This window comes from Diadema antillarum, unplaced genomic scaffold (genome assembly GCF_040938485.1).
Source record: "Diadema antillarum isolate AM-2024a unplaced genomic scaffold, OU_Dant_1.0 seq00000425_RagTag, whole genome shotgun sequence".
Classification (NCBI taxonomy): Eukaryota; Metazoa; Echinodermata; class Echinoidea; order Diadematoida; family Diadematidae; genus Diadema; species Diadema antillarum.
The window spans coordinates 247,591-274,466 of record NW_027271407.1 but is presented as its reverse complement, the minus strand read 5'-3'; the positions used below and the strand labels follow the sequence as shown (position 1 = coordinate 274,466).

Here is a 26,876-nt window from a genome sequence, read left to right as displayed (position 1 = left end):
AGCAATAAAACATAATTCTGAAATAGCCGGCGACACTGCGTTTTGGGGGTCTTAAGGAAGTTTAACAGCAAAATTTTATACAAAAAGGCAGACAACCGCATTTGATCGTGTTTATTTTTAACAAATAAAGTCCTCGTGATATATTATAAACATTTAAATAGTATCTAATAGGTTTCAGGGAACCGCAAACTGTCATGGAATGTCGGCGACACCAAAATTCCGTATTTGCACGCTTTTACTGAGAATGGGCCAAGAGGCATGTAAAGTACACAGTATTCACACTGTCTGAACACGCAACAGGAATATCTTTATTCTGATATCCGTCAATTCAGCACCCGAACTTGTGGAATGATTCACCTTATTTCCTGGGTTAAATCTTCAAGTGTAGGCAATCCATCCATCCTACCAATTATCACATCATAATCAGATCTAGAGCCCCAAATAAGTCTCTCTCTAGATATAACACCATGGATAGTCATCGGCTAGGTGCGAGCCAAAAAATTCCTCCGTAAGCTTTTCCTGAAATCCATATCGGTGAATGAAAGAGGAGCTCAGATTCTACCTTCGAAAAGACAAGCACAGAAACACTGCCTGTTTCAGGCAAAACATAAAGGGATGAAACTCATCAAATCATTCATTTACAGATGTGGAAAATAAAAGACAAAAAAATCTGAGCACTTTTTGATTGATGTGAGTGATACCATAGCCTGTCCAGAAAATCAACCACAAATCCAACAAAACCTATGTACAGAAAGCCATAAACAGTCATAAGAAACAAATAAAGACATCATTAGTACATCCCCAATCATGTGGGTCTGTCTTGTATTGAAAAAATTATATGCCATGGAAGTTTTGAAATGTGTCACAAATTTTCTTGCTTTAAAGTTTGATGTCTATTCCATTAATGTCCTCATCCAAAATCATTTCGGATTGTAATAATTCAATAAATTCATCCATTGAAAACAAGAAGAAATATATAACATTTGGAACTACAAGTACAATGTACACAAACAATGCAAAGTCAATAGAAAAAGGGTTGCAATAAAAAGTTTTTAATTGGATGTTTGGAGTCACCAGCATTGGGCAGAGCATTATGTGGGCTATTTTAGGAAGTTTTAGTATATCATGTCATTTACGAAATATTTCAAGTTTTGGAACCTCGCATAAAGTTAAAAGTAACAGACATCATAATCTGTAACAGAATGTGGAACATCAGATAACACTCTATCTATGGAGCAATTCTGGCTGAAAATGTACAACATGGCTGTGTAGGCCACAACACTAAAATAAAACCTGGCAACTTGATCACACACTGAAGCTTGGCTTTCCACAAATAAACTTCTTATCGACAGAACATGAAAGTTTTACGATCTTCACATGAAGTGATATGTACACTCCCCTCAGCCTAACCCAGTTGCTATAGGGTGAAACTCTACTATGAATGCAATTTGAAGGGTTACTGTAAGTGTCTCTACACAGGAGTGAGCATTAAAGGAAACCAAAACCCAAATATGGATTTGGATTGAGTGACAGTAGCAATATTAGTATATTATATCAGCTTATGTTTTAGGAAAATTGGACAGGTGATTCAAAAGTTATGATTTTTTTTTCTAATTTTCAGTGCAGTAATTGCTGGATATTAAAGGAGACCATTACAGTTCATGACATCATTGTGGACAGCAATAAAAAGAAAATATATAGAGAATTTTCATAAAATTTAATTTTTCATTGAAAATACACATTCCATCGACAAGTTACTGACATGATGTTAAGGGTAATATTATTCCTTCTGCTTTCCGAAAGAAGTAAGCCAAGTGCTCTTTCAGAATGCTAAAAAAGTGAAAATATGTTGAATTTTCTTTATATTTTCTATATACTGTTGTCCATAATGATGTTATGAAATGTTGTAGTCTCCTTATCCAGTGATGATGACACTAATACTTTAAAAATTCATGACTTTTCAATGGAATGTCTAATTTTCCTCACACTTTCACTGATTAAATCAACTAATACTGCTGCTTTCGCTCAATCCACATTTATATTTTGGTTTTGGCTTCCTTCAATGCATACAAAGCGTAATACACAATACATTGCATAACCTTTTTTTTTCACAATGGAATTACACTTAAAAAAATAATGTAAACACACTTTCTCTGAAATCTCTTCAAACAGCTTTAAAGTAACTGGCAAGCTTACTGTGACTGAACGAGAGAAATCATTCCTAGCATACAGAAACTGAAATCACCCCAAAATTGTAAATTTGTGACATATGTATGTACTTGCTGCCAATTCCCCAATCAAATGATCTATACACCATCTCTTTGATGGACCATTTAGAATGCTATTCTGCACAATTCACTGATTTGTATGATTTCACTGATCATGCTTTGTTGTACATTTTTGTCAATACATTCAAAACAATGTTCCCCCTTGATATCTGCCTCATGACTACTCCTGTCATGCGGTATAAAGTCTGGCATGGGTTGCTTTTTCCAAATGCTCCAGCTGCCAATCCAATTTTTATCTAAGACAGGGTTAACACCCACAATCTGCCAACTTCACTTTATACTGTATCTCCTTGTACTTACACATGCAAGTATTAACCAAGTTTTTGGCAACACACTTCGCATCATGACGTTTCATCCAATGTTGGGATTGGCTTGTATAGACCCTTCCATGGCCATAATTGCTTCATTATGTTACTGTTCAGCAAGGGACGATATGAAGTGTATTCATTTTGCACACGAGTACTTTGAATGTGTCCTAATGACTGGTAATGAGGCTTCCTCCATGATGTAGTCTTTGTAGCATGAGTTTTTTTTGGTGTTTTTTTTTTCAGAGATAGATCTCTGTATAACCCCATCATTGTCATGAAATAATGAAGATATGAAGATGGCACTCTCAGAGAGTAAATGTTATATTGCAATAAAGAAGGCTTCCAACAGATCACAAGGTAAGAAGGAACCATTTAAAAGAAAATCAGTACATTGAAGAAACCCACACACATTGAATGACTGGATGCTGATGTTGATACAATTTTCATTGTAGATTCCTGCATATCATAACCAGAGACCACAGTGTAACTGCAAATGAAAAACACCAGTACATTGAACAAGTGAAATGTACGTATGTAATGATCATGGTGTAGATCCCCTTACAAGATGGCTAAAGACAATGATACAACCCTTCCTTTCTACCTACCGTAGTCAAAAACAAAAAGATAGTTACTTTCACCCAGCCAGCAATCCAAGATATGAAATTTAGAAAGAAATCCTCATTTCAACAAAAGAGACAGAATGCCTGACAGATGCGTCTTGTTGGAGCATTGACAACTAGCTAAGGTAGCACATGAGCGCAATGGTTACGTGCTTTCATGGGGAATGCATTGAAAACTCACCCCAATGGCTTTCAAGGAGTCCAGAATCACATGATGGTATGCCCTCCGTTTGGCCATGCCGACCCAGATTTCGTAGGGAATCCAATCAGATCAACCCAAAATAGTTCCCCTATACCCGATCAGGTCCCAAGTTTCTCCTACTTTGCACTCTGTATCACTCGACAAGTCCACAACAACTCTGGAAGCCTTGAAATCATCATCCCACGGACAAAGTCCATGGGTGAGCTACGCAAATTAACGACCAGTGTCCTGTATTTTCTCTTTCCCATTTTGCCGTTCCCTCTCTTTCTCCCAGTCTTCTTTCAAACACCTTCACACCCTTCCTCCTTTCTTACTCCGTCAAGTCGGATCCATTAAAATTCACTTCCCTTAAATCCTTCTGCCCCCCCCCCCATACACACACATACATACATGCACACACTCATATCTAGTGCCTCTACGGGCACATCTGTCCACCACTGGTCCACGCATTAAGAAAGTGGTTTCATTGTCAGTGAAAATTCTTCAAACTTCAGTGTTTCAACTCCTAAACAGAACATGAAATGCCTCCTGTTTCTATCACCTATTTTTATCCTCCAATTCCTTAGCTCTATCAGGGCTGTCAACTCTTGCATACCAGGTACAAAAAAACAAAACCTAACAAACTAAACAGAATTAAAATCTAAAACTATATTTATGCACATTAAAAAAAATGGAGACAAAAAAAAAAATCACATTTCAGTTTTTGAATATGAAAATTTAACACACTTGAAGTTGTAAACTGAATCTCCCCCCCAAAAAAGTCAATTAACATATTTTCTCTTTAATTATGAAAAAATACATCACATACCACAAAGAACATACCAACTGGCAGTTTTGTTCGTATCTGCTCCCATGATAAAGAGGACAGGATAAATTTTAGTCACGTAGAAGAAAATCAATGGGTAATTTGCCCCCACAAAAGTTGTGAATATTCGAACAATACTTTGTGAAACATTTAGTTTGATGCAGCCTGAACAAAATGGATTGCACCACTGAAATTTACAAGGTCTAAATCTAAATCACATGACACCCTCATCTATAGAGGTTGTAAATTTCCAATACAGATATGTGAGGAATTCTACAAAAATCCCCAAAATCTTTGAAATCAGACACAATGATGATGCATAAAAGCCCATCTAAAGCGAGTCCGTTATCTGATAGAGTGAAACAAAACCTTTCCAATGATACTTCACTTGCTACATAAACAAGGAACATTCTTGAGGGTATGATCAAAGAATTCCAAATTTTCTTTTGATTTTCTTTATTCATATAATTTCTTTCACAGCAAATATCTCAAGCTGATTGTGCTAGACGACATGTTTCTCATAGATACCTGCCTGAGTATACTTGGGACTAGCCTTGAATGGGTTCAAAGTCTTCAGATGTTGACATTATTCTTTACCTCCAAAGTGCCCCCCACAAAAAAAAAGGGGGGGGGGGGAGAATGTAGAAGTGTTCCTTCCCATTTGAGTGTATACAATGTAACCATCATTACAGTTGCCAACTCTTGGTATGACTGATGTAATTAAGTTATAAATGTGCTTTGTTGATATGTTTGGTCTAGAATGTCATACATTTCAGCGAGTGGTCTGTCTAAATGCAATTCTAGGCTAACAACTATATTTAGACTCTGATACAGTCAACTCCAAGTAAAAGTGCATGTGTGTATGTACTCTATCTTGTCTAGACTGCAAAAATAAGTGCACCTGCATTTTCCTTCATTTTTTCCCCCCTGAAGCTATAAAACACAAAACACAGGGGGAACATATTGCCTAAAGACTGCACTTGCATCCCCCCACCCTTATTTCAGCTCAGCGAACTAATTTCCTCATGTCCTGAAGAAAAAGGTCTGGGTAGTTCCATTTCAGACTTTGAATGAGAATGTTGTAATATTTTATTCATAACAAAAACTAAAATTTGAATGACCTTGGTCAATCAAGAGTAGTCTTTTAGGATTATGCAGTCAGGATATCAAGAGCTATTGCCTGCATTGTAGAAACACACACTAAAGGCATTATTTACCATTTGCAGATGAAACAAAAACCCAGGTCCAGTGCTTCAAAATTGTTCTAAAATGCGAGTTGAGGGTAGTAACAACCAGTGATGTTAAGATTTTAATCATTACAGTCAAAGTTAAGTATTGTTAAATATGCAAAATGTGAACAATAGTTACGTTATAATAAAATTGTTTCTAGACAAAACTGTCCACAGTTATGGTTTAGTAAGAAAAATAGTGGTATCTCCTTATATATTTAGGCTTTATTGAGAAATATTTATGTGGTAAGATGTTTTTGTGATGCAACTGACCTATACATATGCATACAAAATGTGATAACTCAAATACTTTTTAAATCACTACTCCCAATGCAAACAAAACCTTTAAAAGAAAAAAAATGTACCGGATCTGGTGCAGTAAAATACCATTACTTAAATGCCTGATATCCACAACATTCTGTGCCCATACGCATAAGTCTCCAATACTTGTATTTGCAAGCTGACAAGCATTGACCATAAACATAAATTTTAAGCAATCACATTTCCACACGTGTATCCTGCTTGCATGCATTCTTTGTTATGCAAAGCATGTTTGCTTGGGCAAGGTTTCTGCCCACCAGGCACAAGCACTGTCACATATTTGTTGGCGAATCAGTTTATTACAGCGTTAATCTTATTCAAAGATTTATAGCCTCATCTGTCTGTTCAACATGCAATAATGAATTATTGATAGGCAGATCGAAATTCATCATGTCATTATCTTACATTTCCACAGTCGGTATCATCTTTTGCCATTACTAACTATCACTTGCTACAGGGTTACAGATGTGACTAGAAAAAACAGAAATGCATGCCAGCCCATGTAAATATGACATGACAAGCTGCATGAGAGTACAGGATGGTAATGTTAATAAAAATGATAAACACACACACATTATAATGCATGTAGTCCAGGTGAAGACAAAGGTAAGAAAACATAATTGAAGAAATCAGTGGTGATTTACACCTCATGATATCAATTATGGCTCAGCATTAGTGTGGGAAGTGATCTCACCATATCACCTGTGGACATCTCATCCACACACCAAAAAAAAAGAACAAAAATGAGATGGGGATCTAAATTATTATTAACCCCCTCCATGGGGTGCACTGCTCTGCAATATACCGTGACCCTTATTCAAGGACTTAGGCTACGTGATCTGTACTGAAGATTCCCTTTAACCCGTTGAGGACGAGTCCCGAGTTTACTTGGGCAGGTGTCTGTGGGAAATGCATGTTGTAGCAAAATCAGCCCGTCCTCAACGGGCTGATTAGAGAATATCCACTATCCATGAGGCTCCCCTTTAAAACCAGGAGAATGTGAAAGACACATCCATGGTCCCTCTACTTGCTGCAGTGATGCTCTTGCCAACAGACACATGTCTAGTATAAATGAGCATACCTAAATAGCTACTTTTTAGCATCACTCTTCAAATTAGAGAAGATGTATGTGTCCTCAACTCTTTTCTACACATCAAGCATCCAATTCACAATGCCTTATGACATAAACATACTGCTCCCTTGTAAAATGTTCAAACTGCATCTAAATTTCACAGGAAATAAGAATAAATACACTATTTCCTCACATTTATGTCATGTTTTTAGAAATACAGAAAACTACATGTGACTGATTTTTGAAAATTGTGGCAAGTCTTTCTGTTTAAAAAAAAAAAAATCATGAAGGACTCAACCTGTTGTGTATCTAACAAAAGGCTGTATTTGAGACACTAACAAAATATGTTATTATTCCATTATACGGAAGGTGGAAATAATGCAACTATTTTTATACACTGTCTATTCCTTCCTCAGTCAGCATAAATATCCTAACTCAACAAATGTTTACAAAGTCTTGCAGTCTATCTGTACTTCCTGTTAACAAATTTCTGTATGATTACGAGAATAGTCTGAAAATTCCATTTTCTTTCTACTGTAAAACCAATTATGTTCATGCACATGGAACTTTCATCACAAATTTCATGAGGAACTAAAGTTCATGGAAGTAAAATGCATGTGAAAGGTTTTGATTACACAATGCATTGAATGCCAATGGCAATTCACTAAAAGTTTCATGCCGCAAAAAAAGGCTTTGATTCTTGAAAGTTTTATATCACAAATGTTTCTGGTTTTACAGTATCTGTGGTGTCTTTTTTTTTTAAATCTATTTTCTCAACTTTCATTATCTTCCTGCCTGTTTAAAGCCCTCTTCTCTTGTTCATTTGAGTTTGTCTGTCTGTCTGTCTGCCTACCATGCCTTCATTCTCGCCTTTCGTCCCAAGCATCGAGAGCCAGAGAAGCTCTCCGCTGGGAGGGCAATCAAAGTTGGAGGGGTCTGTTTGTACCCCTTCTCTCCAAGGATGGGAGGTGTTTCCTCCCAAACTAATTTTAATATCTGTATCCTGGAGCCTTCATAGAAAATCTCTTTGGGATTCTTTAACTCTCTCTCACTATCATCTCTTTCCCCTTCTCTCATGTTGTCTCTTACATCCTTCTCTGCACTGCCTACACCTTTTACTAAAACATAAACAAGTGACTTCTAGCACATGTATTAAAGGTATTATTTACGATTTGCAGATGAAACAAAAACCCAGCTTTAGTGCTTCAAAATAGTTCTGAAATGTGAGTTAGAGATAGAAACAACCAATGTAAAAATTTGAATCAGTACAATTAATTTTAAGTATTGTTAAATATACAAAATGTGAACAATAGTTATAGTAAAATGTTTCTAGACTTAACTGTCTACAGATATGGTTTTGTGGGAAAAATAGTGATATCTCCTTGTATTTTAGGCTTTATTACAAAATTTTTATATGGTAGGATGTTTTGTGATACAACTGACCTACACATATGCATCAAATGTGATATCTTACACATTTTTTACATCACTGCTTCCAAAGGTAAACAAACAGTACCTTTAAATCACATTTTCCCCACACGATACTACAGCTTTCTGCAAAATTTTCCCCTTAACTTTAATGATCTTGTTAGAAATATTTGTTAGAAATATGTGTACTACTGACCTACACATATGCATCAAATGTGATATCTTGCACATTTGTTAAATCACTGCTTCCTAAGGTAAACAAACAGTACCTTTAAATCACATTTTCCCCACACGATACTGCAGCTTTCTGCAAAATTTTCCCCTTAACTTTAATGATCTTGTTAGAAATATTTGTTAGAAATATGTGTACACATCCCTCAAAGACATATGAAAGATCTAGTAGGGCTGCCATCACCATGTGCAATCCACACACACACACACATATATATATACATATATATATATATATATATATATATATATATATATATATATATATATATATACACACATATATATATATATATATATATATATATATATATATATATATATATATATATATGTCATGACCAATACACAGTGTGATATTTGGAATCATTAAAGGGAACCCAAACCCAAAGAGCAAGGCTGATTGAGTGAAAGCAGCACCATTAGTAGAACAAACCAGTGAAAGTTTGAGGAAAATCAGACAATCGATGCAAAAGTTATGAATTTTTAAAGTGTTGGTGTTGGAACAGCTGGATGAAGAGACTACTAGAGGCTATGACGTATGTGTGGACAACAATATAAAGAAAATATAAAGAAAATTCCATAACAATTCACTTTTCTAGCATAATGAAAGAGCACTTGACTAACCGCTTTCAGAAATCAGGGGGAATAATTGCTACCCTTAACATATGTCAGTATCAAGTTGATGGAATGTGTAATTTTCATGAAAAATTAATTTTTGTGAAATTCCTGTTATATCTTCTTTATAACTAGATCCAGACAGAATGCCTTGAATGAGGGAACAGCCACGAAGACTAAAAAACAAACAAAAACAATAGACATGAGTTACAACAAATCCATGAATCACATTCTGCAATGGACAGTGAAAAAGGGGGGAAAATATTTGGCACTTCCAAGATGACATTTTAAGAGGGAAGCACGAACAAATTTAGCAGCAGACATACTGACGTGTTCACAAAACAATGAACAGAGATCCTTCCGGACAGACAAGCGTACAGTATATCAGAACTTGCAGACAAAGCTGGACATGAGGCACACAAAAACTGTATCACAAAATATTTGTTGCCTTCATTTTTTTTTTTTTGCACACAATGGACATGTAACAAGCACATAATTGCCTATTTGATTTGAAGAAAAAAAAGCAACTCATATAAGATTTTTTTTTTTCAAAAATAAGAAGAAATGAAATATTTCAAAACTGATCACCCTTTAACAGAAAGTGATGACACATAATTGCTGGTAACCTCACAAAAGCAGACAGAGTACAATTTCCTCTTAACTCTCTAGCAATTGACGATTCTGTACATAATGGCCTATGGTTCCCTGAAATGTACAACAATATTACTTTCATTTTGACAACTTTCTAAATGATATGAAATAGCTAACTGCATGTTTATTTTTGTCTACTACAAGTTATATTTATTTGAAAGCCTATTAAGACTTTACAAAGAGAATGATGTGTCACAGAAGTACTTCTGACATACTTCTGTTGACCTTTGGCCTCTTTCAAATTACATAATTATATATTCCATATGAAAACAAAAAATGGTAAAGCATAAAACTAAATAATGATGTGTCATAGAATTCTGACATACTTTTGTTGACCTTTGGCCTCTTTCAAATTACATAATTATATAGTATATTCCATATGAAAAAAAAATGGTAAAGCATAAGACTATAAAACACACACAAAAAAAAATGGATGGGCAGTTTCGGGCATTTCAGTGACTAATGAGTTAAACGAAAATGAATTACATTCCTTCTCCAGCTTTCAAGAATGAAAAATGAAAGTTAGAATTATTCCATAAGCTTCACGAAAACCTTTCATTCAAATGCTCTCATGAAAAAAAAAAATAATAATAATGAAGAATGAGCAAAAACCATGTGTTTGGATTGACTTTGTCACTTACATTTACTGAAATGTCTGACGAATGGTGGAAGAAGATATAAAACTGCACAAGACTGATGGTAAGATAGTGAATATGGTATGATCCCATGATGTAAAGATATAGATATGATATCATGAAATGAACAAAGGCTGAAAATGACATTTTTTTCATTGTTGATGTTCATGCTGATGCCAGCTAGTGCAACCATCATATATGATAATGACATTGGAATGATATTTGCTGGACCAACTCAGATGGGCGCGCTGACCACGTTACGAGCACGACACACACATAAGCGATTGACTAATGACAACAGTGATGTAAGCTGGGCACATTGAACATCCAACACTTACCCCGGTCAATCGAGCTAGGGTGAAGACAGTACCCTGCAATGATAAAAGAGTGGTGCATTTTGGGATTATCATATTTGACATCACAACTCATACTGCGGCATCTCTTACCAAGACTACCACTATACATCAAAAGACAAAAATATCAGGAATATTTGCCTGCGTAGTTTGTGATATCACTCATCCTCTCGTACAAATAATCAAAGAGCTCCACCATCAATAATTTCTGCTAGCATAATGTCACACTTTGTATATCATGATAATCTTAAACATGAGATCTTTTAACAAATTGCGTTTCGTAACAAACACCATTAGACTTGAGTTGTCAACAGTATATTATTACGTACAAGCCCTGCTTTTTAGTAGACCCTTCAATATTTGTTTCTCAGAACAGATGTAATGCACCAGGTTTGATTTGAAACTACACTGCATGTCTATATGCTTTCAATTTGAAATTGATAATTACCTCCAATTTTTATCTTGCAATCGACCAATGTTTACTTAAGATCATTTGTAATTTTCTTATATGTTCTGCAGAAGAAATGTGAAAATAATTGAATTGAATTGAACTTAAACCCTTTGAGAGCAAACTGCTTGTTTATGAAACTGCAGACAGTCAAATCTAATCAATTGACACAGAATTGATACAATGAAAGCACCAGAAGCAAATCCAGGTATTTCTACATTGTAATAGGAAACATTAAACGATTTGAAAGTCAAGCATCTACTTTGTAAAGCTTTATGAGGCTATATACACTCAACTTTTAATTTACAGCAAAAGTCAGGACAGCCTTGGCAGCAACATTAATTTCTTCTCATTTCAATGAAATGAGTGCTTGTGACTTTTATGTCTGGGATAAACTATGAGCTTGATGCACTGACGTCAGGTCGCCAAATACAGCTCCTCTTTAAAGGTCAAAGCCACTTCCATCAAGTTTTCTCGCATCCCAAGAATTTATGTGAATATCCTGAGACCAAAATATCATCTCATATTAAATTATCCTTTCTTCTAAAAGAAGAAAAAGGGGAATACATCCTAGTCTCTCTCAGCTTCAAGTGGAGCAGCCAAAAGGCAAGATGAGGACTGATATGAAATTGTTCCCCAAGATAACCTCCTGTGAAGTTAAGCAGTCCTTTTTGTTGTTGTTCTTGTGTTTGTTTTCCCACTTAGCATGAGTTATTTGCCCTTGCATGATCTTATATCAAAACAACAACAACAAAACTATAAACCAGAAGTACACACTCGACATATTAAGTGTGCATTTAAATTTTAGACACCTATACAGAGAGTAATAGATTTCTTTTGTCATTTGAAGCAAATTATTATCTTCCACCTTATCCTTTTGTGTAATTCTTGAAATAACAAATAACATGAAGAAACCATTATAATATTTCAAGACTAAACCTCATAATTTGCTTCTACATCCAGATTTGGAATACTGTGATCAATGTAATATATACATCAGTTTTGACATCAGACAATGAGAATACCCTGACAGTTTTGGAGCTCTAAAATGAAATAAATTTTAGGAGCTATAGAAATATGTAAACACACACTTATATATAGTCACTCAAAACTGGTTAATAGGGGCAAAACTTTTCAAAAAAAAAAGAAGAAGACAAGAAGTTAGCTATGCTACATTAGATTTACACTCAATTCAGTTTAATATCAAGGCTGTTATCAAGATGCTGGTTAAGTTAGTACTGTTTAGAAATACATTTCCTGTTGATCTTTTGTATGGTCAGGACATAGCCTAAATTTAATCATTTTGAATGGATTTAACTAGACAAGACACTCAAATCTATCTGCTACCTTTACATCCTGAATTTTGCATGATTATGAGATTGATACCTCTGAATAAGTCAACAGATGTTGTTAATTCTAAACACTGACATGAATATATTGCAGATCATGAATATACAACAGTGGTAGTATAAAATATTTCACTTTCATCAGTGATGAAAAGCATTTATTTGAAACTTTGTGACCAGCAACAACCTTTCTCGTAACCTTTAATGGACAGATGTAATGTGGCAAGATAACCACAGGGTTTTAAGACTCTTAATCCAGATGATTCAATGATGATTGTGTGAGAGCCAAAAGGGCATTCATCCATTCATGCTACAGTTCATGTGACTCTAGTACACATCCACACAATTCAAAGATCATCACTTGAATGCGTAAAAAGTGTGTAAACCTACAATGGCTAATCAACCCTTTGTGGGCTTTGAATGGTAACTGTCAGTTACGGAGTGAGGCAGTCAGAAAACACAATTTCCATCCTTTAATCAAATACCATACACAGCTGAATCCTCCTAAGTTGCATTTTCTTGACTTTAATGTCCCTGACTCTAACAGGAAAATGTAGTGACAGGTCACAAACATGTAACTCCAGACCAATTTATTGGAAATGGTAATAAGTAGTGAACATATTGAGCACAAGAAACCAGTTGGCTCAATTTAGATTGATAGTGGGGTGTTTTAATGGAAATATTACCTTTCTGGGACCAAAAGAAAAAACACATCCCAGTAAATATCATAATCTCTGTAAATGTGATGTTTGAAGAAAATACTAACATAGGTCTCCCCACACAGATTAACTCATTAAAGCATGCTGTGAATAATGGACAGGTGGAAATATTGGAGTTATGGTTATGAAGCGTGCACTAACCCTCTTTTTCATGCTGACATCGACAAGGGTGGGCATCATTTTCAAATAATCCCTTCACCTGTCTTACCTTGCAAACTAAACCACATCACATTAAATCTTACATAACAGTATTGGATTCAAAAGTGCGATGTTCTAACATACAGACATCAAAACTAATTTTCATATTGATGGAATGAAAAACCTATTTAGTTTTTGTTTGTTTCTCTTTAAAGTTGGGTCTCTCTTTTCTCTCCTTTCTGAAACGTTAATATGGCCACATCTTTTCTGATTATCTTCCTGCTCTAAATTACCACTTTTCACAACCATAAAACTAGACGATGTGCTCATGACATTTATTACAGTAATCTGTAATGCCTGTTGTGCAATTGTTCGTGTGTGTTAACTTTATACTTTTCCACTGTTAAAATTTGTTCCAATTTTTACATTTTTTTTTGTAGTGCCTAAAATACTCCATTAAAATAACATTTTGAATGAAAGAGAACAGATTGATTGAAAGAAAGAATGAACTAGTTAAGTAAATTAGATAACTTTTTATATGGGCATAGTATAAAAAATGACATGATAAACACATAGAAATTACAGACTAACTTTTTTTTTTTCTTCTTTGTGACTAAGTAATGCTTGTTTGCCTCCTTAAAGGAAAATTCCGGACCTGTTAATAGTCTGGGAACAAAGAGTAACATTTCATTTTCTTATGAACACTAAGTTGAAAATTTGATCAAAATCTGATAAAAATTGGGGAAGTTATGAAATTGTGAAATGTTGCTAATTTCTTTTTTGCAAAACACTTCCTGACCAGTGAATATGAATGTATATATATATGCAAATGAGTAAGTTGATGCCATCATTTCCTCACAACTTGCCTTTCAGTTTTTAAAACTGTGAAATTTTCATTTTTTTCCTGTTCAAACACATTTAAACCCCAGTCTCAAACAGTCTCAAACTCCAATATATCTGACTGATCATCATTCTGAAGTTATTCAGGCAGGAATATTATATTCTGCAATTTCACTGCAGAAAAACTAAATTTTCATCATTTTCTTTTTGTTCACGAGCAATGGAAAATTGTGAGGTGAGGACATCATCAGCTGACTTATACATATCAACTATTCCAGAACTTTTTGCAAAAACTAGTGAAACTTCACACTGTCATAACTTCCCTAATCTTTATCCAGTTCTGATCAAATTTTCACTGCAGTGTGTATATGAAATTTCACTCTTTCTCTTCACATTACTTTTAACTGAGCTTGAATTCCCCTTTAAATCTCATGCTATTACTTTGCCATAGGAGCAATCTCTTGTTGGCTGGCCCATAATGTTTGGCACAGACAACAGCAAACTGCAAGGTTTCATCTCTTGACAACAATTGCTGCTCCCCGCATCCCCTCCATACGATATTCCCTTAGCCTTCACGGGCTGGACGTCTGCCATGTATGAAACTTGTTCGTACCTTGTCCCCCTAAAATCGCTGCTTTAATTACATCCCACACTAAGTCACCCAAACATGGACATATTAATAGTTCGTGGAAAATCTGCACAGTGCATGATGCACATCAGATTAAAAATCAAAAGGGAGCATCGAAGGAGCAAACTTGTATCGAGTGGTTAAAAAACGTGACTGAGATAGATATCTCATAACACCGCTCCTTTCCTAATTATTGACAGGATCCATATATCTCACTTCCTAGCATTTTCCTAACAGTTTTAAAGAGCATAGTCACTTTTCAAATCAAGATCTAGTACATACTGTGACAGAACTTGTTGATGTTTCCATCAATTTATTTTTCAACATGAAAGTTGGTACTGCTGGTTACTTTTCAATTGTTAGAAAGGTCAAGTTAACTTAGTGACTTCAATGATTCATTTTCAGATTTATTATACACACAACTCCCGGTCTGTTTTACATTTCTCTTTATGAGATTCCCAACCATAAATTATTCATAGTTTCACTGAATGTCCGATATTATTTATTTGCACATTTCATTCTACATGACAGTGTATCTTTAAACCCTACAATATCGAGAGAAAATGCCAGTTTTCATCTCCTCTGTAATGAACCAAAGTGAGAGACGAAGGAGACATTTGAGCCATGAGATTTGATGGAAAACACAAACGTAGAACAGGCAGATAAACTCATGGAAAAAAAGAGTAAACAAACTAGTATACAAACATACACATCTGCACAAAACATACAAAAGGAAAATCCTCTACTGTGCAATATTTCCCACCTTTTTCAAAAATCTGTGTATGATATATCTTATATGATATGTTATGAATATACTCTCTACAACATTATTCTAAACACAGTTACACTTTATCGTTTACTTGTTATTGAACTTGAAGAGAATATCAAATAATTCAAATCAAACTGAGAATTCACAAAATATGTGAAAACACTTAAGTCAAAATCATTGATCACTACTGCGACAATTGGTTACCAATATCATTTGAGAAGAAAGGGTCATTCTAGTCTCTATAAACCTGTACAGTCTGTACATGATGTAACAGCCTTGTGGCTCTCAGCTGGTTGTGCAGCATTTTTACACGTGCACATACACACACAATACACCTTCAAAAGAGCAGAGCTGCTGAAAATGTGCTTTAACATTGAACCGCCTATGACCGAAATGTACGTCATGCGGGCAAAACCTGAGCGGATGGCAGGTTCTGATTTGTCATCCTTGGGTCGGGTCGTGCCACGGGGCTGGCTAACGGCTCCGTGCCAGAAAGGTGTAGACCAAGCAGTCGTTAGGCTACGTCACCAACTTTCACGAGCAGCGACGAACTCCTAACAACAAACCGTGATTCATCGCTCAAGTGGCTCCTGGTATTCAAACCACAGCATCATGCGGGAATGATCATCCGCTGATACACTTCAACCCAATTTTTCTTTTATCTCTTCGAGCAGGACACGTCACTGATCACTTGTCACTCACCCCAGGGACCTTTTGTGCTTTCCTTCTCCACCACCCATAGTGCAATTAATTTCACTTTACCCAAGTAGATCGACATCAGTGCACAAAGCAGTGGTATGACAATCAACGTGACATTTACATAGGTAGAGCCTGAATGCTCTGAAGATGCAGCATGACCTAATCTGTGACATAGTCAGTGATTATCTTTCCCACAATTGTCTTATGAATATTCTGTGTGATTCACTTGACAACAACAACAACAACCAAATGTGGCATATCCTTTGTAAAAGCACACAAAAAATTAAGCACTCAACATTGCATGCACATGCCTGCTTTGTCACACATGTTGATTATCTCTTTGTGATTAACCATGGTATAAACCCCTGTGTGCCACATTATTCTGAGATCACAGCATAGGGCCTACAAGTGTTTTTAGAAAACATTCCGTTTTTAAAAGCCATCTAACTTTTTATATGGCCGTTTATGTCATATATACAAAGTGCAAAGTTGTCAAGAATACTCCAAGCTTTGATATGATGTAAATTTTGTGAGAAAGCTACGATCATTTTTTTCTTGTAATGGCCATTAGCGACATTGTTTCCAGGTCTGGGAGACATGAACTTTGCAGAGACAATCATGACAGAAAATTTGAATTTACTCAGAAACCCCATGGAATAGAGGACACCACCATTTAATCTCCAGGCAATGCAAGCAGAATGAGTTAGGATTTCATCTCAAGTAAAGCTTTTATGGTACTGTAGTAGGCCTATTTAGTAATGGGTGGGGTAGGATTGTGCGTTTGAGCAAAATATGCGAACATGGCAAGCCATTGATCAGGTGGGGTTTGCAAATGTGGCATGTAAATAGTTATCATGATGCCACTTTCTGAACCTAGAGTTAAGTAAAGCATATGTATTTCTTTCATGTTCTTTCTTCTTAATATTATAAGCATTCCAATATTCTAAATTAAGAAATTTAACTAAACACCACTTTGCATGAATCTACAACATATTAAAGATTCATGAAAAGAATTCTCGCAACATCATTATACAATCTGCTCATATCTCACGGGATTTTTTTGCTAAATTTTGATAAGCCACCAAGCACCTTCAGAAGGAAATACAAGAATGGGAAAAGACAAGACGACAACGAGGTTAGACAAAAAATCTGGTTCCCATGGAGTACTATGACTTTAAAACATTTTTCTTAAATCACATTCAAAGAACAATCCAGATCACTTTCCATCCCTCCATCCCTAGTGAAAAGATAAAAAAGGGAGCCAAATATTAATAGGTTCCATGTGTTTTCAAGTCTATAGTAATGACCTAGCCTTAAAGATAATAAAAAGTTTTGGTACCTCAAAAGCTTCCCTGAATTTCCTTGTCTTGGTTTGTGTTTCAGGTTAAAGTACGTTGTCTGTGAGAATTACTCGCCCCAAAGTGCTCTCATGTCTTAGTAATCATGCAATAATGGTTTCGTACCAGAGCCGACGCTGTACAGCGTCGATAAATATTGTACGAAACCACTGACTGCGACCAGCAGCGTGCAGCCCATTGTACGCATAGCTAACTGCGACCAGCAGCCCCATACGCATAGCGTAATGGGGCTTCGCATTGTAGCATTCAGGATCATGACAGAATTAGTATCGCGGGTAAATGTCAACTTAAAATCCAAAAATTTCTTCGATTTGAAGACTTACCAATTAAATTGAAGTATTGAAAACAGGCTTCGAACAACGTTTGGTTCTGCCAATAGTCTCTTTCTGTTCGAATTGATGACTGAATGTGACTCGGTCGAGAGGACCTTGGGAGAGCTACATACACTGGATACCATGGCCAGCGCATGCGCACACAAACATCTTATCCGTTCATGGATTTGAAATTTGTGTGCATGTGATGTGTTCGCATGCACTGGTTGTAGTATTCAGTGTACTGTATGTAGCTCTCCTAAGGTCCTGTCGACCGAGTCACATTCAGTCGTCAATTCGAACAGAAAGGGACTATAGGCAGAACCAAACGTTGCCCAAAGCCTGTTTTCAATACTTCAACTTAATTGGTAAGTCTTCAAATTGAAGAATTTATGGGATTTTAAGTTGACATTTACCCTGCGATACTAAATCTGTCATGATCCTGAATGCTACAATGCGAAGCCCGATTACGCTATGCGTATGGGACTGCTGGTCGCTATGCGTATGGGGCTGCTGATCGCAGTTAATTGCATGATTACTAAGACATGAGAGCACTTTGGGGCGAGTAAGTCTCACAGTGTTAGTTATATGAAAGGTACTTTAACCTGAAACACAAACTAAGACAAGGAAATTCAAGGACACTTTTGAGGTACCAAAACTTTTTATTATCTTTAATGTATAATGGAATACCAGAATTATTGTGACTGTAGATTACACTTTGAAGGATTTGAGCATATACCGGTAGACGCGTGGATCCCGTTTCAATCAGAGAGTTTACAATGGTCATATATAATAATTACAATTTCCTTGGCAGCAGCTGAACAATGGCTGACAAGCTATGAGTGATAAACTTGTTGCCATGGTGACTGAAAGCATCATAACTTCCAAAAAAAAATGGCAAAGACTACCTCTTTATATGACAGGGATTTTATTTGCTTTCATGTCGCCCTATAGCTTGTAGATCAATTTGTTAAGCAAACTACAGCAAGAGGCCTTGCCCCCGTTTTCTGTATTTTTCTTGTTTATTTTTCACACATCAGAATCCAAGATAAAAATAAGGCTACCAGAGAGACAAATCACAACACACTTCAGACTCTGTGACAGACTTACTTGATTATTCTCTGAATGATCATTGGAGGCAGGTGTCTTCCAGCATCCCTGTTACCATGGCAACCACAGGATGTGATTTAAATCGCTTGCACGCTATCCTCCGCACCCACATTTTCTTACTGTTTAAAGGCTATTTTCACTCATGAATGAGCACCATTATGAAATTACAACATGGTTTTATTTACATTTTTTTTTTTAGTTTGAAAACAAACACCATAGTTAAAATGGATTTCATTGGGTGGTTTCTACTGAATTATGATAAGGTAATTCTTGAGGGAGATTTTGTCATTTAATGTCAAAGACCCTGTTGTATGCTGATACCATGGAGTGGAAAGCCTGGTGATGATGTATTCGTGGATCACCGTAATGAATTGTGTACAGCAAATATTAAAAAAAGGTACACATGCAGGCTAAGGATCTCGACTGCAATCCATCGTTACCGATAAGCTTATGCTTCGATGCCCACATTCACTGACATGTGGCTGATGGGCACTATTCGTGGTTTTTGAATGGTGCCTTAATCAAAGTTTGAAAATTGTAGTGTGATGTGTTCAAGATCATCGGGGAAAGTGAGAGATGATAAAGTGTAGTAAAAGGGCTTAAATGTAATTTGAACTTACTCCCTTCTGTGAGGCACATGACCTGGGGCATGTTGCATCAAACTCTTTACCTTCAGGAGAAAAACTCTGGTAAGAAAGTTCTGCAAACCAAAGTTAGTATGACTTTTCCATTGACTTCAACACAAAAGAAAAAAAAAAGTTTTAAAGAGGAAATCTACCCCAAAAATAAATGAACTTCAAAAGAGAGAGAAGAATATTCCCCACAGAACGATACAAAAATGACAAAAATTGGATGAAAAATAAGGAAGATATAACATCTTGAAATTTCACATTTCTTGATCACTTCTTATGAATATTCAAATGAGTGAGTTGATGATGTCATGCCCTCATAATTTTTCATGTATGTTATATATGAAATTCGGAAAAACTGTAATTTTTAGACAAGATATATGAGAGTTAACATTTGTTCTGTCGTATTTTGGGTGGTTTTAAGGCAAATTTTATATATATATAGCTGAAATATGAAATTTGTCATTTCTGTATATGAAATGAATAAGAAAATGTGAGAGTATGACATCATCATCAGCTTACTCATTTGAATATTCATAATGACTGGTCAAGAAGTGTTTTCTGAAAAAATGTGAAATTTCAAAATATCACATCTTCCTTATTTCTTATCCTATTTGTTTTTTCTTTTGAAGTTTATTCATTTTAGGGTGGATTTCCTCTTTAATGAAGAGTAGCATGAGTTTTCTCAGATAAAAAGTTTCCTGTGACATCTGCAGGCAGGCAACTGGCCTGTGGGAAGATTACAGAATGGAAGATGGAAGATGCAATAAGTGGATAGTGAAAGAAAAAGCAATGCAGCTGCAGAGCCACACTATTCTCTTTGGTGAGCAAAGCTTGGCACTCGGCAGACTGAGAGGAATGCATGTTTTGAAATGGTCATGGCATGGTTTAAACAATGTAACTACTATTACAGTTTCTCAAATAGAATATATTTTCTTTACAAGATCCTGTTCAATGCAAATTCTTGCAATTCTGAAATACAGGGGATCAATATCTTCACTTGGGTATTCAAAGAAATAAACTTCAAACTATTTGGGAAGAGACGTTCAAAAATTATAGGAACACAAACCCAAAAAAAGCAACAAAAAAAATAAAAAGACAGACAAAACTTAAGAGATTAACTTGAATGACACAATACTTGATAATGTTTAGTAACACTGGAGTGATACTGGAGCCACAACTTGCACTTTCCCTTCGGATGTTAAAATAGCTGACTCACTTTATATTTAATGGGTCAAATAAATAATGTCTTCCTATCTTGATTGTCATTTGAAAATTCATCAAAAGTTTAATGGTGACATAACTTTGTTTTATTTCATGGTGCCCCTAGTAGATGATTCACTGACATTTAAATGGTCATAAAAAGAACTTTAAGTCATATCATGGTAGTGTGCACCAACATGTGATTCATGGTAATTTTACATGGTGACAATACTCCTTCTTATGTGTTTTTCGTTTGTGGGCTGATTCTACTACAGTTTGCACTGACCTAGCTGTCGGCTATCTTCAAGAGGTTTGCCAACAGTTTTTCTTCCCTATTCATGCTGCCTGTTATACTCTAGTATGAACTTGGACACTTCATTGAAAATACTTTAATATGAAAAGAAGGACAAGTAGATTGTGCTACTGCTGCTTGCAGTTGTAGCTGTGCAAACTTGGGATGTCTCAGGACCTGATGAAAGGCCAAGTCATGGTCTCCTTTCAGACAACAAACATTTCTATCGGGTTTCTTGAACACATCATGTATCATGCCTACACGTATAGAGTAATGGATTATTTAGACAATGAAATGGATCTCCCCACCAACGGCAAACTTCAAATAAAATTTCACACAGCGGCCGTATGGTAAACTCCATGACTGTCAATGGAACATGCTACACAGCTCCCTGTGCATGCCAGCACACGTGAATACAAGAGTAGACGTCACACACTACACGCCAGTGCAAACTTCTGCACGTTTGGGCCAATATTATTGTGACATAGCAGTCATAGCATACATGTACATATACACTGTAATTGTCTGTATGACAAACATACGCCGTTTTATATTTCTATGTCACACGGCATATCCATACTATATTATCCATACAGTATACATAAACTCTCTGGTCCGGCGAATGGGGGTTAAGTCTCTAATCTACACAGTCTGGCTTACTCACTGACACTGTGTGAAATTGTCATCAGGAGTACTCGTCTAGCCCCTCCCTACCAATCCCCTTACCCCCTTACTCCCTCCCCCCCCCCCCATCCCATCATTTTTGTTTGTTGTCTATCTTGTTCAATTTTCATTGTTGTTGTTGTTTTTAGGAGGTCGAGCTTAAATCCCACATGGCCTTACTCATCACAATACAGGTGGGTATGGCATAGGCAGAGGGACAGAGAAAGGGGAAAATAGCAGAGAAAACATAGGATGCACGGTAGTATATAGGGAAGGTGAGGAAATTAGCACATTATAACATCAACCTGTAAGAGTGGCTATCAAATGTAAACCTCAACAACAACAAAAGCAGAATGAGCATCACCATGTGGAAGAGTAGTGACAAAGACTAGTTACTGAACATCTTTTTTTTTTTTTTAATTAAATTAGCAATAAATTATATCTTGTTATTTTTGATATTTTGAGAGTGGGACCAGTTGGTATGGCATATTTGGGTGCCTCGATCTTTACATTTTCTGTAATATAAACTTGATGTCAGATAAATTATTACACATCAATAACAGCTAAAGAAATTTGTCTTGGAGATTTCTCTACTTTGATTGAATGTTTCTGAATAACATTAAACCACTTTCTCCTTTTCAACATATTCATGTCTTTTAGATTACTCTTGGTACAGACCATACACACGAAATATAACATAAACACTTATTAACTTTGTATGGCTTCATGTGACGCAGCACTGTAAGAGCAAATACTAAATGAATTTCTTTGAACTACTGATAACAAAACATACACTGAGGCTGCGAATTAACTGGTTCTGTGATAACAGTTAAGAAATACAAAACAAAACAAAACAAAACAAAACCCAAAGTTATGTTTGGACAGAGAATTAGTGGTCATTGACCAACCATCGTGCAGTCCACATTAGTTGCTTGCTGCCCTCGTGTGTCCGAGGTGTGACAGAGAACCATCTTTTGGGAATTACACCTGTATATAAAAGGGACCATCACGAGCCTCATCACTTATCAAATAAACAATACTAGAATATCATAATTATGACTGATGAAAATTTATACTATGGAATGCAAGCTTGATTAGCATGAGTTTGCTACCATTGAATTCCACTGCAGCATGTGCCCCATCTGAAGCTAGACATACTGTAAAACCAGAAATCTTTTGTGTGCATGAAAGTTTCACAAATTTCATGAGGAGCCAAGATTCCAGAAGGTAAAATGCATGTGAAAGTTATCTTGTCTACAATGCACTGAACGTAGCGGGCAATTTGCGAAAGCTTAAAGAGACTGTTAGCTCTAATTCTCAAAAGTTTCATGCCGTGAAATACGACTGATTTTACAGTAATTTCCATTAGATGCACACAAATGCTATGTTTAGGTGAGATACCTTTCTTACGTTTTGGTGGTAAAACCACAGTATGCCTTTCCAAAGAAAAAATAATGTCATGATAACAAATTTGCATGGGATTTTGGGAAAACAAATAGATCATTCAGAATTTAAGTATATTAACTTATTCTGGGATGGTTAATTCCACGGAAAGGTTGCATTTTATGAAAATCAAACTATTGAGTATAGATAATTAATGAAGCTTAATTAGATGATCTGGTATTGTTTACTCAAAGCAGCCTTTCACAACGGATATTTTGATACCTCATTTGTGAACATCGGTGAACGTGGAGTGGAGTTATGTCTGAAAAACCTTCATTTTTCATGAAAATTGCCAATTTTTGCAGAATTTATGTATCATTTCTGATACACTATTATGACCATAATACAGCTTGTGTAATTCTCAGATGGCTTATTTTCTGAATGTTCTTTGGTCATGGATTGGTTTTATGATGTTCTAGAACTTGTTCCGGCATCAGTAAATATTATTCTCTCAATCTCAAAATGTGGTAGTTGATAGCGTCCCATAAGTCACGTTTTTGTGTCCCATCAGTCACACTGGTTTTCCCTATCCTGCTACTGTACCAATGAGTAGATATTCATACCACTTGGCTCAGGGTAAGCACCAACCCTTTGCTACATTCAGGAAAGAAAATTATCTTTCCAAAGACTCTGTGTGTAAGAATATTTCAGAACTTACTTTCCCATGTGAAAAACGGTGGTCCTTTAATGTCCCATAAGTCACGACAGCAATTTTTCGTTGCTGTACGTAATGCAATGATACTTTTCAAACTAAGAATGGTGTTTTCATAAACTGTGATATGATGGATCTAACCATGAACTGAGAAAAATGCATTTGATGCAACTATTTTCTCAAAATACTGGTTTGAAATTGCCGAAAATTGTCACTTTGTCCCATAAGTCACAATGGAATTGACCGGATACAGAAAGGACAGAGGCATCAACTTTTCCATGTATTTCTAAGGATTTTTTTTTCAACACTTCTCTCAACAGGAACTTACACATAAGTAAGCATAAGGTATCTTCCATTATATCTATGGTTCCACACTTGACTGTGTAGTTTGAATGTCAGATTATTTTAGATCATGTTCTACCAATAGAGAACTATATTTAGATATTTCCTGCCCCTCTTATCTGCATACTAAAATGAAACTATCTTGGAAAATGATTCAGTAATCTCCGTATTCTTATGGTACCACAAAGTCTAATAGTTAAAAACAAGCTGGATAAGACACATTTACATACACAAAAATAATCTTTATCCAAATAAACTTTTGAGAAAAGGGTACATTCTCCCTTAACTCTTTATGTGCCATGGTGGAAACCCTCTGTGTGCCACGTTATTCTGAGGCACGAAGGTAGTCATGCTTTGAGAAAGAATTCTGTTTTTCCAATTTGTATAACTTCTACAAATTTCTGTTAAGATGGGCATAATAGTAGGCAAAGTTAAATTGGAATGTCAAACTTCGTTTCGATATAAATTGTATGACTGAATCTATTTTCAATTTTTCTTTTGAATGACCAGTTGCTACATTACTGTAAAGGCATGACTTTTGCACATAAAACCGTGACAGAAACTTAGAATTTACGAGCAAATCTAGTTGGGAACATCGCTTGATAGCCGACTACCACATAGAATGCAAGCCGTATGTGAGAGGAACAAAAGCACGAGAAACGCTTTCATTGTGCCGCAGGATTAGCAGTAATTAGCGGTTTATCGATCGGTCTTGGCGGCTTTGTTTGTTGAGCAGAATATGCGAAGTTGGCACGCCGTTGACTGAGTCGGACGTGCGAATGTGGCACATAAAGAGTTAAACAATTGCAATAAGTCTTAATCATCTTCTGAGTATGTAAACTCAGCGGGGCATTGCACACTCTGTTGGCACAACTTTCTTGGCACGCAGTTGAGGTGATGAGGTACAGAAAATATAGCAAGATAACTTCTCTTCTTCCCGTAAAAGTCAAGAATGGCTTGAGCTAAGCCTTGAGACATCCTCCTCTGATATCATTTGTCACCCTATCTCCTGAGGAAATTCTCTGTGGAAGTAGGAAAGAGCTGTAAATACATGACTACCACCTTTAAACTGACTGAACAAAAGCTCTGATTCTCCAGGTATAAGCAGCGGAAGAAAATCTGGCTGTATGACAAATGTGACTGCATCACTCAGTCATGTAAGTGAAATGAAAAGTTTCCAAATTCGCCTGGGACAGCGAAGCAAACTTCCGATTCTCACTCTACTCATCATTATGTCATACTCTCCACTTCTTTCTGTTTACATAAAAACAGAGAAGCCATTTGTCAGACCAAAGGATTCACAAGAAATAATCATCTAGCCATGCCCTTGACACATTAGAAGTTCTATGCATCTCATTCCCCAATTGTGTCTCCTGGCTTCCTCTATAAAGCAGAAATAAAAAAAAGTATAGAGATGATGACCAAAACAGTTCCAGTTTATGACAAGGAAAAATAGGTAAAAACATTTGTTTTCATTTATTTTTCCTTGTCCTAAGCTGTTGGTCAAAGTTGCACTCATCTCTTCTTCAGTTGCAACATTGTTATCATGATAACTGTCATTATTGTAATGAATAGGGCAAATTCCCATCTGATGGAAGAGAAAAAATGGACAGTGTGCCTAATATTCAAATCTCATACCAGTAACTTGCCAACCACTTGAGTCATGATGATGATGATGATGATGATGATGATGATGAAGTCTTGTATAGCGCCGGTATCCGCCAAGTCAGGCGCTCATGGCGCTTGCTCCAAAATAAATACATAATTCAGCTTAAATTAAAATCATCTTTAGCTGGAACTTTTGCACTTTAATGAGATCCACAGCATGTGATTTTGTTATTGTCAATGTCAAATGAATGTTACTGCCTTCAAGGTTACATAGCATTCTCTTCAGTTTACTCTCATATTACCCCATTTATATTGTGGCCAAAATTTGGAGCCTCCTTGAACCGTTTCAAAAACCCTTTTGAAAAAGCGTTTATAAATGGTGCAAGCTTTCAAATTTCTTATATAACCGCAAATGTGAATGAGCGCGGAAGTGCGCAAGTTGTGCAGTGTTCATGAGCAGCCGGTCATGACGACTGGTTTGTTTACATTTACTGGCAATGACCTTCAGTGAGTAACTTCCAGGTCAGCAGAAAAAGCTGTCTTTCGAAACCTGTAACCTTTATACTACGTGCATCTGAGGTACTTCTGAGTCTGATATAGAAGGCTCTGAAAACACCCCTATAGGTGATTTCAAAACCTGATTGGATTGGATCTCCTTTTTTTTGTATTCTGTTGATTTATACTGAGCTGAAAGGCTGCTCAAAGAGGATTCAGAACTGGTTGCCTACATGTAGTATAAATGGGGTAAAGGATGACTTCACTGAATAGACCTGAAGTACAGTAACTAAGGAGTGCAAAAGAGACCTGTAAAATGAGCTGGGTGCTGAGTGCCTTATCCCATCGCCATGGTAACTCTTGTTTCAAGGTTTGCAAAAAATATAAAAAATAAAACAAAGAACTTGTGCAAAAGGGAGGAG

The 26,876-nt window shown here is 36.1% G+C and overlaps 1 protein-coding gene across 1 annotated transcript in view; it reads right to left on the bottom strand.

The window, feature by feature from the left end:
• The window catches only part of LOC139732478 (uncharacterized), a 221,529-nt gene that overhangs the window by 172,974 nt on the left and 21,679 nt on the right, over positions 1–26,876 (bottom strand). The window contains exon 3 of the mRNA XM_071643340.1: positions 21,859–21,888. Coding sequence (XP_071499441.1) covers positions 21,859–21,888 — 30 coding nt within the window. The remainder of the gene's footprint in view (positions 1–21,858; positions 21,889–26,876) is intronic.